This window comes from Eleutherodactylus coqui, chromosome 12 (genome assembly GCF_035609145.1).
Source record: "Eleutherodactylus coqui strain aEleCoq1 chromosome 12, aEleCoq1.hap1, whole genome shotgun sequence".
Lineage (NCBI taxonomy): Eukaryota > Metazoa > Chordata > Amphibia > Anura > Eleutherodactylidae > Eleutherodactylus > Eleutherodactylus coqui.
In genome coordinates, this window is record NC_089848.1 from 80,638,933 (window position 1) to 80,656,681 (window position 17,749).

The window sequence follows — 17,749 nt, forward strand, 5'->3', positions numbered from 1 at the left end:
AATATAAAACCCATCCCAGGAATACCAGACAGAATGAAAGCACTATTAAAAGTTAAAGGGGGCACACAAAGTATTCTAATATGCTGTTGGACGTTGCTTGTATGCAGAATTTTACTGACTAAACTCATTCTTTTCTTTTTTAATTCACTTCGGACTAAATGTTAAGAAAGTTATTGCTATTAATTTGGCCAGTAATGCATATGATAAATGTATGACCGCTAGAACAAGGTCCTGTGAGTGGTGGTGCATTTACTGTACTTGACCACCGCTCCAATCACAGGGAGGACTCGGGACCCCCCATTTGCTTGATCAGAGGGGGTCCCATTTATCACCTATCTTGTGGACTAGTTATGGGCAAAGCTGAATAATAAATGAGAACACCGGAGCAGGACCGGTCCCAGCCTATCTGGAAACTAAATTCCTCATGACACAGTATACTAATCTGTGTAGTGACATAGTATATGGTTACTACTCTTATGGCCTTGTATCCAATCGCACAGGGACAAATCAGCCTTCAGGCAATCACTATTTCCCATTTACCTGTACCTGGACTCCCGCCCATCTCTTAACCCTCCCTGATGAGATTCCTTGGCTTAGAGGGAGGGTCCATCAGCATTGTAGAGGCAGCACCTCACCTATTCATGCGGAGATGCCAGGGCGGGGACAGGTGTGCCCAGGTGTGTATATATAGCACAAGTCAGCACCAAGTAACTCACAGCTGAATCCTTACCCCTGGCACCGTAGAGGAGGTGAGTCGCTGGCACTGAATTGTCTCATTCTTTTGGGTACTTAGTATTGAATTACTGCAATTAATAGAAAAAACAGTTGGCAGTAACAGACATTTACTATCCTGGGATGAGATCTGATACAAGGAACGCTTGTACTCCTCTCTTGGTTGCGTTAATTCCTGGTTACCATGGAAACTTTTAATTACCGCGATATTATATTTACTCAGCAAATGCGTTCGCAGCTGGGGATGCCTGTACTTTAGTGCTCACGCTAGGAGGGAACTTGGCATAAAGTCCTTGACTTGTCCTTTTCTGTTTCTTAGCTTTTTTCTGTTTCTGGGGAAGCTGGGTGACGTCAACTCTTGCAAGGGTTTTCATATAATGATACATTCCCATTTTACTGCACAACTACATAGAATTGTCATTCAGGAGTCTGGAAAAGTTGGGTAACTATCTATATGAGAGATGTAATGGTTGCACCCAACTATTCTAGGCTTCTGACAGTCAATTATACAATAATACATTCATTTGACTTCAGAAATAGTCAGATTTATCGTTGAGTAGTGTGGAAACTGTGGGTGACTGTGTGACAGTTATCACTCAGCTTTCCTAGGAGGTTCTGTTCTGTCAGTTATACAGTAATACAATGTCCTTTCATTGCATAACTAGACAAATTTGTTATTCAGGGGTCCACAAGAGCTGGGTGACAATCCCTATGGGAGTTGCAATGAATACCCCCCAGCTGTTCTAGGCTCCCAAGTATCAATTATACAGTGAAATACTCTGATTTCACTGCATAACTAGACACATTTACCATTCAGGGGTCGAGAAAAGCTGGATGACAATCCATTTTGGAGCTGAAATACTTGTCTCCAAGCTTTCCTAGGCTCATGATTATCAATTATACTGTGATATACTCTCATTTCACTGCATAACTAGACAAATTTATCATCCAGGGTTCTAAAAAAGTAGAGTGACAATTCTTATGGTGGAGGTAATGATTGTCACCTAGCTTTTCTAGGCTTCTGACTGGTGATTAAACTGCAATGCACTTTCGTTTTGCTGCATGCCTTGACAAAGTTGTCATTCAGGGATGTAGAAAGCTGGAAGACAAACCATAGATTCCCATGTCGCTGTATAACCAGACAGGTTTGCTATTATCTGTACAGGTGACTAGTATGACATAACTAGTTAGGTGACATAACTAGTTATCAGCAAACTTTTGAATATCTTGGTTCAGCCAGTTTGCAAAAAATTCAGATCTGTCCGAATTAGTATGAAACCAATTGGAAGTTCACCAAAGCCCCGACACTGGTGAGTAACACTAAGGGCCCCGTTTTTTTAACGCAAGTGTCAATGGAACTTTCTAATGTTAAAAACGTATCGCACAAAAATCGCAAAGCACAAACGGCGATTTTTGTGCAATGCGTTTTTAACATTAGATAGTCTCATTGGCATGTGCGTAAAAAAAGCAGCAATGGCCGCCTGCAGACGGCCGGGTCGGATCCCGCTGCGAGAATTCTCGCTGCGAAATGCGGACCCATGCCCCTGCACAGTCCTGCGGTTCGCCCGCTCCCGGCGTCTTCTCTCTGTACTGTGTGTCAGCTGCCGCCCAGCTGGCACATGCGCAAGGAGGAGCCGACCCGTCACCACTGACATTTCGGTGCGGGCCTCTGCGAGTCCCACGCAGAAATAGAATATGCCGCGTTTTCTGCGTGTGTTTTCACATGGACAAATCACGGCCGTCTGCCTAGGATTGCGTTATCTAATGCAATCCTATGCAGGTGGACACGGGCGGAAATTCTGCGGGAAATCCCGTGTGGAATTACCACCTGTGTACAGGGGCCAATATTGCGTGAATAAAAACGCGCAAGAAAAACGGGCAAGAGCCCTGAGGGTGCACTTCTACAGGAAATTTTCCCACATGATCTCTGTGTGTTGTAAGATGCACTGAAATCGCAGGGGGAAAGAACGCATTGCTTTGGGTGCATTTACATGTGCGATTTAAAAAAAAAAATTCTTGCAGCGCTACGAGAAAAAAATTGCAGCATGACCTATTTTTGGCCGATTCTGTTGAAGATTTGCCCATTCTTCTCTATAGGAGCAAGAAAAAAAAGTCGCATCGTGCTCGCATGCCTTTTAGCTCCCATAGGGAATAATAGCGGATCTTCACATGCATTTTTCATACACTTGAAAATCATAAATGCAGCAATGCGAGCGTCATACGATTTAGCCACAAAGTGCATCGCAATTCTATATATATTGCGGGTTTGCAAGTGCGATATCTGTCTGTTTCTCAGCCCGATATTGTACTCGCTCGTGTTAATGCACCCTGAGAGTGTTATACTGGGCTTTTATGACCCTTATTCCCACAATCGTATATCGGCCGCCGTTTTCATGGCCGGCTGATATACGCTACCATCTGGGGCATAAAAGCTCGTGAACCGGTGCACAAATCTAATGTTTGTGCACCTGCTTACACGGCATGGGCCCCGATTCATATACTCCGAGGCTGCCATGACGTTGAGCCTTCCCCTTCCCTCCCCCTCGCTGGCTCACCTCTTCTCTTCTCCTCTCCGGCTGATTGCAATGGGAAGGGGCGGGAGGGGGGCAGAGCTAAGTGCTGCCCCGTCTCCTCCCATTGCTGGCTGTGGATAGGGGGAGGGGGCAAGAGCTTAGCTGAGCTCTGCCCCTGCCCCAACCACATATATTTATTTTCAGCCCCACTTCAGCACTATACACCAATCAGGTTGCTGGAATTCTAAAACAGACAACCCAAACAATCAGGTTGCTGGAATTGTCAATCAAAACCAATCAGGTTGCTGGATTTGCTGAATAGTGGTGAAGTGGGGCTGAAAATAAATATATGCCATTGGCTCCCATAGGAGCCCATGCAGCGGCCGACGTATTCTGACCCAAAAGATAGTTCCAAGACTATCTTTTGGGCCCGACGTAAAAACGCTCGGCGCTATATTGGCCAGATGGGCGCTTTTACAGCGCGGGAATACGGCCATGTGATCTGATGCATTGGAATCCAATGCATCAGATCACAGCGTATATCGGCCAACCGTAAAAACGTCCAGCCGATATACGCTCGAGGGAAAGAGCCCTTACACGGTGTTATACACCAGTGTTCAGCAGTAGTGTTGAGGGAAATGAACCAGTAGAACCTTGTTTTAGGTAGAACGCTGCTGAAAGTTTGGTTCTGTTTTGTACCAAATCAAACTTTTAGCAAAGTTCAATTTGAAATGGGGGTCTACTGGTTCGGTTCGCTCAACACCAATGACAAGAGCTGTAATGATGTTTAATCAGCTTTCCCAGAAGCCTCTATAATGAAGACAGCACATACAATAATTTGTTAGAGGAGGATGATTCAAGGACAGAGGAGTACTTGTGATTCTTCTTTATTAGTTCTCAATGTTGCGTTACATTGTATCACTTTAATTTGTGATTTGGGTTGAGTCTATGGGACTAACATTGTGTCAGAGGCTGCTCTGGGGAGGGGCATCAGAGAAGTTACCTTCCTCATGGGCAGGGCTAAAGTGAGCATCCTATTCGGAGCTCTTTAACTTTAACACTCTGTGAGAGCAATTCTCAAGCAACATTTTAGTATTGAAATCACTCCAGGAATGGTGGTAAGCCTGCATGGGACCCACCATAAAATAAAATGGCAATTTAGCATATTATGACAAAGGTAACTAAGAAAAATTGGCTAAGACATAAAGAACAGGGGGCCCGGATGTTCCCATCAGCACCCCTTCATTACAGGACTTCCCTATTCCCTCCTGTTTGGCTTGATGCACATTTGCTCTTCCAAACTGCTCCTTCCTCCCTTTTTTGCGACATTTACTCCGCCCAGGAGGAGGTGGTATGGGTCTAACCTGAGCTCCATGATCATGAGCTGTATGACTCCCACAGTATAGTGTGCCCTTGCCAAGCAATAGATGCCACCATGGCAGTGCCATCACAGATATAAACCTACAGGTCTACTTGACCCAACTATGCTGACCATATATATGTGCGTTTTCTTCTCAGTGATCATCATGGAAACTGCACTGAAGTCTGTGGTTCTTCTGTTTGTGGCTACCTCACTCTCTCTGGCCAAAGATGTGCCCCCCAAGACAAAAACCGAAACCGTCAAACCTCAGACTCTCTCCAGAGGTAAAATACAAGACAAATACAACTCCTTAATGCTATTCATTTAAGTCTAATCTTTCTAGGCTGTCTCGTGTTTACCCAGGTGTAGTAAAGCTGAGTTTGTCATTCAGTTTGCGTTGCATCAATTAAAATCAATAAACCTCCTTCAATCGGTGGATATTACTAGTCTTAAAAAAAAAAAAAGCACATCCTTTTTCCTAATCTATTGTCCCCCCTTAAGTATGAACCTTCCAATAATGAATTCTATAGTACTGTTCATCTGACTGGAGTAGGAAACTTTTAGTCTACGTCCAGCTTTCCTGTGTGCTTACTGCCTACGTTGTGCACAATCTCTGAGATAACTTTCTACGTGATCTCTCTCTACAGGGTGGGGCGACAAACACGACTGGGTGCAGACATATGAGGAAGCTCTATTCAAAGCCAAGAGCGGGTCAGTATCGGGTCAGTTATGGAAGATGTCTGAGTAGCTTTTGGATCTAGGGCGCCACCTAGCGTAACTTTCATATTATAGCATTGAATTATACCAGAAAGCCGATTTCACCTGGTGCCGTTTGTGGATAGGAAAAGTTGAAGGCGCAGAAGTCTTACTTACCTCCTAGGGAACTAAACATACAGTATATTGTAGCCAAAAGAATTTTGTTATTTCTTTATTTTTTTTTTACTTTTTTTCTGGATATTTTTTAGATTTTTTTGTCATTTGTTTTTGGATTTTTTTCTTACTTTTGGGAGGTACTTTCAAAACCTATTACTAAAAACATTTTTTAATATTTAGCAATTTTCTGTCTTAAAAAATAAAGATAATAACTTTAATCACATGTTTCCCAGAAACAAACCCTTGATGGTCATTAACCACAGAGACGATTGCCCACACTCACAAGGTAAGAAGGACGGGTACAGTTTGACCATGTGCCAGTAATATATTCATCAAAAGACTGCTTCATGTACTATTAGATGAAAATATATATCATGGGTCAAAAATCAGAAACATAAACTTACTTTATACAGTGTTGTTATTGAGTTAAATGTATAAACTGTATACAGTAATCTTGTGAGCTCCCTCTAGTGGTGAATACAGGAAGACAGTGTTTTATTATTTATCTCTGTCTATACATGGCATTTGGAGTTCTGTATTTAAAAAAAAAAAAACACAGCACCAATCACTTTAAAGAATTAACTGCACTTTTGTGAAACTTTTGGACATGTCAAATGTTTTGATCAGTGGGGGTTTCACTTTTGAGAGCTCCAATTATTACTAGAGTAAAGTGGCTACAGTGCTTATCGAAAAAGTGTCTATGCAGCTCTATGAGGCAGTGAAGACAGACAAAGTGGCACTCAGGTGGGCACTGCAGCCCTCTCGTTCTAGCAGTGAGAGTCTCAGCAGCAGAACCCCCACTGGTTGAAACTAATGGTCTCTCTGAAGCAGGTACCTGAGTGTGGAATACCTACTTACCACCTGCTCAAACAGCAGGGACTGGAGAAACCACCAATCTTTGCTGTTTAACCCTTTACATGCCACGGTCAATATGACCACGGCATGTAAAGGGCTGCCAAAGGGAGGGAGCTCCCTCTGTCACCCATTACAGTATAGGTAAAGGTACCTCAGGTCCCAGTGGGTTGCTATTGCACTCAGAGGCTTGAATATGGCCTCCAGGTCTGCCAGCTATGGTGGCTTATGGCTGAGCTTTATAGGCTTTATAATACACTGCTGTACTGAAGTATAGCAATGTATTATGAGAATGATAAAAGATGCTCATATGCAAGTCTCCAAGCTTCTGTTTCCCTGGCCCGACAGCTGCTTGTTTTCTAGTCCTGCTAATACCCAATGTCTCCGACAATCAAGTGATTTGTCGCTCAATGTCCTGTCAGCGGCCGCATTTACACAGAACAATTCTTGCTTAAATGTTCTGTTTTTAGCGAGAATTCGGATGATAATTATCCCATGTAAAGGTACCTTTAGCTGCATATTCCAACTTCTTCCCCTTTATGTCAGAGTGTGGGGGATGGGAAGTGACAACTGTATTGGACCTCATCAAATGGCTTACAGAGCTCTGGGGGTTATTTTTGCAACCTCTCAACATTGTTCAGTGGAAATGTTGAGAGGAAACCAGTAATTATGTGTATGAGGAATATATCCATATACAGTATAAGAACCACATGATCTGATATTTCTTGCAGCCCTGAAGAAAGCATTTGCCGACCACAAGGGAATTCAGAAAATTGCAGACAAGTTTATCCTCCTCAATGTTATCGTAAGTACAGAAAATGCTGCCTACAAAGAAATAAATCCTATATAATAGATACTCTACGGGGGTTCATCCTCCAGTCTTGACACTTCATACATGTCTGGTCTCTGTGTGAAGGTAATTTTCACCCAAATTATCGCTCGAGACAGCGATTTTCAGCAATAGTCGTCTAGTGTACACACGGCCACTGACGGGGCACTGAGCGAGACATCCCTCACTTGTCAGAGTCGCTTGGATAATAGCTTTCCCAAATACCAAGCGACTATCGGAGAAAGAGGAGACACTAATCTATGAACACTGCCTGTTCACTGTGAATGGAGGATGGCGATTGAGCCTGCCCTGCAGTTTATTAGCTGGGGCATTTTTGGCTTCTTTTTCTGTGAGTTATGTCTTTGTACATTTTTTCTCTCTCACCTCTGTGATTTTAATCTAGTTAATACCGAGATAGCGTAGGTTCTGTGTCTTGGCCAAAATGCAGACTAACACCTGCATTTAGCAGTGTTTTTGATTGATTTTTTTTTAATGCAGTTTGCTATAGATGCTGAGTGAGCCGAGGATGTCCTGCTAGTGTGGCACACTCTCTTGATACAAGGAAATCCACTGCTTTGCCAGTAGGGGTTGTAATCCTGCATAGTGTGTTTCACTTATCTATTGCCAGCATCCTTGGTATCAGTTCACATGTGCAGACTATGTTTGTTAGCAGTCACCCCTCTCCCAATCTGGGCTCGCTTGAGCTGGGTGGCTGTATACTAGTCAGCATTGAACATTTAGCTTGCTAGTATTGCAATCTGGCTCTCTGCATTCTACCAGCGTCTAATGGTGATTGAGCCTTCTCTGCAATTTATCAGATTGTGCATTTTTGGCTTCTTTTTCTGTGAGTTATGTCTTTGTACTTTTTTTTCTCTCACCTCTGTGATTTTAAGATAACAAGAGAGCTATTAAGGCATGATGGACAATGTGCATAGTTTTGCAATATTGTTTAAAATTTCTACACTGCATCAATTATATAGCAAACTTGAGCAAGTTTGCTTAGGGTGCTTGCACATGCGCCAACATATTCTACATAGAATATATCATGCCCAAATCAGCATGTCTACCATGAATAAAATCAGAATTGCAAATCCACAACAACTCCACTGCAATCCACGTGTTACACATGTAGATTTGGCGTGAATATGTTCCACGCAAAATATTATAGCATATATGAAAGTACCCTTAAGGCTGCATTCACACGAACGTATATCGGCTCGGTTTTCACGCCGAGCCGATATACGTCGTCTTCATCTGCAGGGGGGGAGGATGGAAGAGCCAGGAGTAGGAACTAAGCTCCCGCCTCCTCTCCACCCCCTCTCCGCCCCTCTGCACTGTTTGCAATGAAAGGAGGTGGAGCGGGGGTGGGGCTAAGTGGTGAGAATTAGCCCCACCCCCATCCCACCTCTCCCCATTGCAAATAATGCAGAGGGGTGGAGAGGAGGCAGAGAGGGGGCGGGAGCTCAGTTCCTGCTCCTGGCTCTTCCATCCTCCCCCCTTCCTGCAGAGGAGGACGATGTATATCGGCTCGGCATGAAAACCGAGCCGATATACGTTCGTGTGAATGCAGCCTTAGGCACGTTCATACAGAACATATGGGCTGCGGAAAATCTGCTGCAGAATTTTTGTTGCATTTCTGCAGATGGGCAGCATTAATGAGCATTATTTTTGGAATTTGTATACGTAATTGGGGTTTTCTTTGCAGATTTTCCGTTGCGGGATGTGTTGTGTTTTCGTGATATGGCAGTGGTTGTTCCTGCTGCTGAGGTCGCGCTGGAAAACTTTATTACAAACATCCACCAATGCCATATTCTTTTTCCAAGCGTAATCAGAGCATTTTCGCAATGGAAAAGCTGCAAAAACTGTAACATTACTCCATTTGCGGACTGTGGTGCGGTTTTTGCTACCCATTGATCTGTATGGCAAAAAATGTGTGTTAGATACAAGGTTTCCCCAACATAAATAGACATGCTGCAGAAATCTAAAACCCAGCGTTTTTCAAATTTGATGTGGATTTGTTGCAGAAAAATTCTGCAAGGTGTGAAGGAGGTTTGTAAAGTCTCATTCACTTATCTTGTACTGTAAATGCTGCAGAATTTCCGCAGTGATTCTGCAGCATTTACTGCTGTGTGAAGGCAGCCTTACGGTCCTGATTAAAAATCTGCTGTTTTGTGTATACAACTTCTATACAGACCTATTTGTATCCATGGTAACAGACTACAAGCAAATCCTGTAGTCACATACCACTGCACTCCCTCTACAGCCTCTTCTTGATAAACTACAGGCAGCAGGAAAGGGCAGATGGAAAAATGACAGGGGTTGTTGGCTGTGACTTTAGAGGCACATAGGTCTGCATAGTAGTTGTGTATATATAGAACAATAGATTTGTAATCAAGAATATTTTATCAGTTACTGTTTTTTTTATTATTCTAGAGGCACTAGAGCAATGCAAAAAATGGTTGCAAAAATATTCATTAACTATAATGGTAAAAAGTGTCAGTGAATGGAATGTTTTTTTGTTTTTCCATCTTCCAGTATGACCCCACAGATAAGAACCTCCTTCTCGATGGACAGTATGTGCCTAAGATTGTATTTGTGGGTGAGTTGAATGTATTGAAGAAATTATTAACCTACCCTGAACCTTTTGGTAAACTATGCTTACTATTTACATTAAGAAACCAGAGTAATAAAATATCATAGGACAGAGTTACAATCTGAGCATCTGAGCCGAGTCAGTTTGTAAAAATATGACAATACTTATCCTGAGATATTTCCTGTATTATACTCCAGAGCTGTACTCCCTATTCTGCTGATGAAGTCACTGTGTAAAAACATTACATTACACATCCCGCACTGATCCTGAGTGACATCCTGTATTATACACCAGAGCTGCACTCACTATTCTGCTGGTGGAGTCACTGTGTACATACATCACATTACTTATCCTGTACTGATCCTGAGTTACATCCTGTATTATACTCCACAGCTGTACTCCCTATTCTGCTGGTGGAGTCACTGTGTACACACATTACATTACTTATCCTGTACTGATCCTGAGTTACATCCTGTAATATACTCCAGAGCTGCACTCACTATTCTGCTGGTGGAGTCATTGTGTACATACATTACTTATCCTGTACTGATCCTGAGTTACATCCTGTATTATACTCCAGAGCTGCACTCACTATTCTGCTGGTGGAGTCACTGTGTACATACATTACATTACTTATCTTGTACTGATCCTGAGTTACATCCTGTATTATACTCTAGAGCTGCACTCACTATTCTGCTGGTGGAGTCACTGTGTACATACATTACATTACTTATCCTGTACTGATCCTGAGTTACATCCTGTATTATACCCCAGAGCTGCACTCACTCTTCTGCTGGTGGAGTCACTGTGTACATACATTACTTTTCCTGTACTCATCCGGAGTTATATCCTGTATTATACTCCAGAGCTGCACTCACTATTCTGCTTGATAAGATAGGAAACTGTGAGCAAGATTGTAGACAAACATACCCCTTTTAGATTGATTGTGTGCATTTCCAGGGAAATACTATTGTTGACATCTTCAGGTCAACAATACTTATTGGCTGGGGTGCACCACTTGGGACCACATCTGATCGGAGGCTCGCTGTCATTGCCGCTACACACTGGGGTATTGAGGATAGGATAGGTTATCAATAGTACTTCCCTGGAAAATGCCTTTACGGGTATGCTCACACGACGGGAGCCGGAGGAGATTTGGATGAGTGGATTCCACCTATAAAACTGCGGCAAATATCTGCATCTAAGCTGTGGATTTCTGCCATAGATTTTGATGTGGTTCCACGTGCAAAATTAGGCTCTGTCAATGGCCAAATCTGCATGCGGAATTTCCATTCTGCTCAGATCTGCATCAAGGAGGGATACGTCTGCTGTAGAGATGAGCGAACGTACTCGTTTCGAGTAATTCCTCGATCGAGTACCGCCATTTTCGAGTACTTCAATACTCGAGTGAAAAGTACTCGGGGTGGCCGGGGGGCGCCGTGGGTGAGTGGGGGTAGCAGCGGGGAACAGGGGGGAGCCCTCTCTCTCTCCCTCTCCCCCCCACTCCCCGCTGCAACCCCCCACTCACCCACGGCGCCACCCGAATTTTTTCGCCCGAGTACGGAAGTACTCGAAAATCGCGGTACTCGGGCGGAAAAGGGGCGTGGCCGAGCACGTTCGCTCATCTCTAGTCTGCTGTCTTCTTTTCTGCAAAGCAGATTTGAAATTCACGGCGAGAGAATCCACATGGTGAAGACCTCAATGTGGAGTCCCATGCAAATGAATGAGACACGTATTGTGCGCAGATCGTGGCACGGATTTAGTGCCAGAATTGGACATTTCAGCATCTACTAACACTTTGTTTTTATCAGACTTTCTGGATTATCAGATGCCCTACTAAAGAAATCTCACTTGTGTTTTTTATGTTTTCATGTTTTTTTCCCCAGATCCCTCCCTTGTAGTCAGAGCAGACCTTCCCGGGAAATATTCCAACCACCGTTACACATATGAGCCAACCGATGTTGATCTGTGTAAGTAGCCGTTCCATAATTGGTCAATGTGAGGATGATCTTCTTGTGCTCAAACATTCCTTTCTGTAGGGTGCCTTTACAGTTGCGATAAAATTGCGCAAAATGGGTTTCACTCCCATTTGCAATGTTTCCACTCATGCAATGTTGCTAGGCTTAAAAATTGCAGCATGTCCTGTCTTTCTGTGCTTTGTGTTGTTTTTTTTCCCCCTCTTTCCCCCATGTTTGCCTATGGAGCCTCCTTTTTATCGCAACGCAGGAACTTTCAATTTTTGTGATCTGTGACCACCACTAGGGGGAGCTCCATACACACAGATATGTACAGTTAGTTTTGTGAACTGTATAAATATATGCAGTGAGCTCCCTCTAGTGGTGGCTGAAGGTAACCAGAATTTTAACATTTAGTCTTATGGCCCTATAAAGAGCAGGGAAGTGGTATAAAATAAACACAGTACTTTGATCCTCCCCTGCAGCCAATTGTATGACATGCGGAAGCTAGTGATTGGCTGTAGTGGTAACATGAATGTTGTATATATCATCATCCCTGCAGAATCAGCAGGAAAACAACCAAAAGTGAGACACCGAGTACTGGTTATTTTTATTTCATACCATTCCCTGCTCATAGATTAATCTCTTGAAATTCTGGATAATGGCTTTAACTCTTAAACTGCTGTAGACCACTACAGGAATACTGGTGCTAACACTAAAACTACTCTGTTAATGCAGGGAGCAGTCAAAAGGATGGATCCAGCGCTACATCTCAGTACTGGTGTCCTATATTGAGATGGTGTACTGGAATAGGAAGACATAGATGTGCTACATGATGGTACGGTGCATGGACCACTGGGGGCAACAGAACATAGATTTCAATTTTGTTTTGTGGCCCCTGTAAGAGAGAATAAGACCCCAAACTTTCCATGTTTCTTGAAGTCCCATGGGACTGCTGCTATGATTGAAGTAAGGAAATCTTACTGGAAGTGGCCTCCTTCTGCTACGATAGGGCCGGATCATCAAGGCAGTTGTCCACCGTCGTCTGCAGGAGAGTTGAGTTCCGATCCACGTTGATTGTCAGTAGAATGAACGCAGGTCCAGCAGCGGCTCCATGCATATATTGTGGCAGAAGGCGGCCACTTCCAGTACGCTTTCCTTACTTCAGTCCTAGTAGTGCTCCTAGAGAGACACAGAAAGTAGATTTCTGCTTCCCACATGCTTCTTCAACTTTGCAATTGGGTTTTACACTCTCTCAAAGGGGCCACAACACAAAATTGAAATCCATGGGCCCGGGGCCCCCAGGAGCCAGTGAGCCATACCATTATATAGCACTACTATACACTACTGTTATTTCATTATAGCACTGAGATGTAGCACTGGAGGAGACTTTTTGACTACTCCCTGTATATGTGGTGCACCAAGAAACTTGCAAACCCTTTTATTTATTTTTTTCTGAAAGACCAGGTAAGGACCGTATCACAGAAACTATGCTATGTAAAAAAAAACAGCAAAAAAAGCCCTCAAAAACTTTGCATTTACATCCAAATAAGATGTCACAGTAAGGGTTCTGTTGTATCTCTAAAACATAACTTTTAATCATTAATAAAAAATAAAAAGGAATTTGTATCTCAAATTCCTAAATTTTAGACACAAAAAACCCCCCCAAAAACACTATAAAAAACTGCACCCCTGTATTTTAGAAAGGGGAAAGCAGTGTGTAAATCACCTAGGAGACCGATATTTTGTACCAACGGTATCGGGTTTTCTATCCCTATACCCAGTGGTATACGTCCTAGAGCTAGAAATAATCTAGGTCTTCTCACTAAGAATGATGTTCCCAGCTTGCTTAGATTGCTGCAGCTATTCAGTAAATGAGAGACAGAAAAAATACCTCCGCTTTTAGAGCAGGTGTATTGTTCCTCCCATAAGGAAATGCTGCCTTTGCTGTCAAGAAAAAAGCCATAAGTGTGAGAGCATTCACGCTTTTTCGGCTATTTTCAAAGAGGTCAGAAGTATGGCTGACATATAAGTAACACTAAAGCTCAATACAATTTCTTGTGAGCTATGGTCAACGAAGACAAAAGTGCAGTACACCAAACTGCCAAATGACTTATTTTGTGGGTTCAACACGTTTCCGCTACGGATGGCGTAGCCTCATCAGGAACCAAAAAAAAATAAAATTTTTTTTGAGAACAAAGAAAGTCAGCTTCTAGCTAATCGGTCAATCCCAAAAACAGGAAAGTTTAACCTCAAAAAATGAGGGAGATAGACGATCCTATCACTAGGCAAATCAAATGAATAAACCCAGTTTCCCCCAAAGTAAAGTTGCAGGAACAAAAATAACAAAGTAGCAGCACCAGCCTCTGTGGTAGACTGGCGGCTATATTGAGATAACAATGGTGTACTGGAATAGGAAGACATGGATGTGCTACATGGTGGTACGGCGCATGGACCACTGGGGGCAACAGAACATGGATTTCAATGTTGTTTTGTGGCCCCTGTAAGAGAGAATAAGACCCCAAACTTTTCGTGTTTCTTGAAGTCCCATGGGACTGCTGCTATGACTGAAGTAAGGAAATTTTACTGGAAGTGGCCTCTTTCTGCTATGATAGGGGTGGATCATCCAGGAAGTTGTCCACCGTAGTCTGCAGGAGAGTTGAGTACCGATCCACGTTGATTGTCAGTAGAATGAACGCAGGTCCAGCAACGGCTCCATGCATGTATTGTAGTAGAAGGCGGCCACTTCCAGTACGCTTTCCTTACTTCAGTCCTAGTAGTGGTCCTAGAGAGACACAGAAAGTGGATTTCTGCTTCCCACATGCTTCTTCAACTTTGCAATTGGGTTTTACACTCTCTCATAGGGGCCACAACACAAAATTGAAATCCATGGTCCCGGGGCCCCCAGGAGCCAGTGAGCCATACCATTATATAGCACTACTGTTATTTCATTATAGCACTGAGATGTAGCACTGGAGGAGGCTTTTTGACTACTCCCTGTATATGTGGTGCACCAAGAAACTTGCAAACCCTTTTATTTTTTTTTCCTGAAAGACCAGGTAAGGACCATATCACAGAAACTATGCTATGTAAAAAAAAAAAAAAAAAACAGCAAAAAAAAGCCCTCAAAAACTTTGCATTTACATCCAAATAAGACTCCCCCCCCCCCCCCCCCCCAAAAAAAATCACATAATACTAAAAATAAAAATTTTATAATGCAACAGCGCCACCTAGCCAAATAAAGTGAGTATTACAGACAGCCACTTTCTTCTGGAGAATGAGAATAGAATCACATTTTATATCTAATTCTCTCACTGATGTTTATATCCCACCCCCGCTGTACCTTCTTGGCTGCCTTAAAAATTGAATAGTTACTGATATACTCCTGAAGGCCTGCAGAGTCCCAACCATCATCCTCCTCTTCCTGCCATTGCCACAAAGGATGGTAGTGGGTATATGGTACATTTGTAGCCCCAACAGTAAGGATGTTTAGGATTGTACATGTTTCAGCCTTTGTATGTAAAATGAAGTTTACATTCACTGATAACAAGCAGAGATCTTGAAAGTTGTGAAGAACTGAAATTAAAAGTACATTCGAAAAAGTTGGAAAACTAAACTACACATTTTATATAAAACCGATTTAAAAAGGGACTAAATCACCAAATTAGTTTTGTATTAATTAAAACCAGATAGTGAATCAGTTTCTATTTTTACTTTCTGATTGTAGAAGTTTTCATTCAGTTGTCCATAAATAAGTTTGGGGGGCGGCCATCTTTCCTGAGCTAGATTTAGCAGCATTGGGCTTTGTTCACATGGGCGACAGCAATTTAACTGCAAGAAAATCACGGCAAAATTGCTATTCGTTCCCGCAATTTTTCAGCGATATGGTGAGAATAATCTTGCATCACAGCCAATAAAATCGTGCGTAAAGGGCTGTGGTTTTGGGGGATTTTCTTTTGCGAAAGTCAATAAGAGTTTCTAATGTTGACATCACATAGCATGAAAATCGCAAGTTCATGCGATGCGATAAACAAGGAGACTCAATAAATAACATGGGCGATTAATATTAGCACATCGCAGAAAGATAGAGCATACCGCAATTTTTTTTCTCGCAACACAGCATCAGTGAAAATATTGCTAATGTGAAGGAACCCATTGGAAAGCATGGGATTCACGAATGTGTCTTGTAGTGCTGTCGCATAGTCGGAAAAATCGCACAATTTTGTAGCCCATGTGAAAGCAGCCTTAAGAGGATATCCTTTGCAACAGCTGCATGGGCTATTCACAGGATGGACAGGAGGGAACCCATTGACTTGTATGGAGACTGTTCTAGACATGCTCTGTAACGTGTGCGGGGGTCATTTTGCAGGGAGGGGGAGTAGGGAGTCACAGCTTATACCTATTGTGAGTAATAGATCCTGTGTTATGTACATACAAGTGTCACCTCTCAGTGTAATCCTGCCTGTGATATTAGTTAGATGACTGCTGCAAAGTTTTCTCTACAGAACGGGAAGTGACAGGCTACTATTAGGCCCGGTGGTCAGTGTGAAAAATCGCAGGATTTCATTTTTTTTTAAATTAAGATTGACTGAAAATTTGAAAACTAAATCTGTTCAACACAAAAATGGGATTTATATAATAGGTCATTTTCTGAGGACCCATTCCCTTTAAGTCTATGTAGGTCCAGAGAATTACTGTATGGGCATGTGTACTGAGCGGGAAATGTTGGGAGATTAGCTTGTATTCACGGCGGCTATGTACTCTGACTCCCATCCACTATGCTACAAATAAAAGGATAATGGAGGTTATAGTTCGTGATGCCAGTCTGCAGCAGGTTGGAGCGAGGGGCAGCTTGGTAGTTGCACTTCCATCCACTCACTCTACAAAGTTTACGGATGATGATGGTGGTGTGCACCCTGTTCCTGGAGGGTGGTGTAGTGTGACTTAGTACAGGCCTTCCTAGTGGGAAGGAGCTCCAGGATAACTGTGAAACAGTTCAATTTGCGTTAAGAGATAACTGGCAAAAGCAAGGCAACATCCAAAACATGTTTCAAGGGAATGGGAACTTTGCCTGCAGTACCATTCCAGTCCACTGCAGTGTGTACGGAGCTGTCTGCTTCAAGCAACACATCAACTCCGGCCACAGTGGTTTGGCGATCAGCTGGGGTTCCGGATGGCAATAGCTGATAAGTGAGTGACGACTTATGTTCAAGATAGGTCATTAATAATTGAAAGGTAGCAAGCTCCTTTAAGTCTCAGCAGGAGCTTACTGCATACTAAATTTATTATGGACTTCAACATCTAGACTGTATACTGTACACGCCAAAGCTCTTTAATGATTGGTTCACTGGATTTTCCTTTCATTTTTGCTTCTAGTGTACGAGAACATGAAGAAGGCTCTAACACTCCTGAAGACTGAGCTGTAGAGACCCGCCAACTGTATATACATAGATTAAATATTCATTGTATGGATGCATCTGATATAATATTTCACAACCGACACACACATGTAGCGGTACTTGAAGGATTAGCTGTTTTTTCTAATGTGTGTAACTTCCCCTGACCCTTTTTTAAAAAATAAAGCAACCTTGGTTACTTGTGATTGTGGTTTCTGGCCGACATTGTGTTTCATGTAAGGTACAGCATCAAGCTGCCGATCGGCTGATCAAAGAGGGTGCAGCCTCCTCTGACAGGTGACGTCACATTCATCGATCACATGGCCTGAGAGCAGTTCCATCTCATTCAGGTGGATGAGGCTGAACTGCAATACCAAATGCAGCCACTATATATAATATATATTAGGATGTATCATCATCATACACTAATCTATTACACAGATGACCTCCTCCTCCTCCTCAAATACTAATATATTACACAGATCTCCTGCTCCTCAGATAAGAATATATTACACAGACAACCTCCTCCTCTGCTCAGACTACCACACAGCTTCTCACCAGCACTAAGCCACTATGTACCACACAGAAATTAGCCCAGCACCCACTCTTATGAAAGCTGGCCAAAAGGAAAATCAGTGCTGCCAAT

General features: G+C 42.8%; 1 protein-coding gene across 1 annotated transcript; it reads left to right on the plus strand.

Moving 5' to 3' along the window:
• The first annotated feature begins 634 nt into the window (after positions 1 to 634).
• LOC136587176 (anterior gradient protein 2-A-like) lies at positions 635 to 17,309 on the plus strand. The gene is made up of 8 exons (XM_066585715.1): positions 635 to 749; positions 4,764 to 4,889; positions 5,253 to 5,316; positions 5,712 to 5,764; positions 7,062 to 7,135; positions 9,695 to 9,758; positions 11,639 to 11,722; positions 17,084 to 17,309. The coding sequence occupies exons 2-8, from the start codon at positions 4,772 to 4,774 to the stop codon at positions 17,131 to 17,133; spliced, it is 507 nt and encodes a 168-aa protein (XP_066441812.1). The 5' UTR covers positions 635 to 749; positions 4,764 to 4,771; the 3' UTR covers positions 17,134 to 17,309.
• The last annotated feature ends 440 nt before the right edge of the window (positions 17,310 to 17,749 follow it).

Bases quoted from the DNA above. Each gene is read 5' to 3' on its own strand.
- LOC136587176 (XM_066585715.1), top strand. From the start codon at position 4,772: ATGGAAACTGCACTGAAGTCTGTGGTTCTTCTGTTTGTGGCTACCTCA. The intron at 4,890-5,252 runs GTAAAATACAAG...CTCTCTCTACAG, and splicing joins ACCTCAGACTCTCTCCAGAG to GGTGGGGCGACAAACACGAC. The intron at 11,723-17,083 runs GTAAGTAGCCGT...TTTTGCTTCTAG, and splicing joins GCCAACCGATGTTGATCTGT to TGTACGAGAACATGAAGAAG.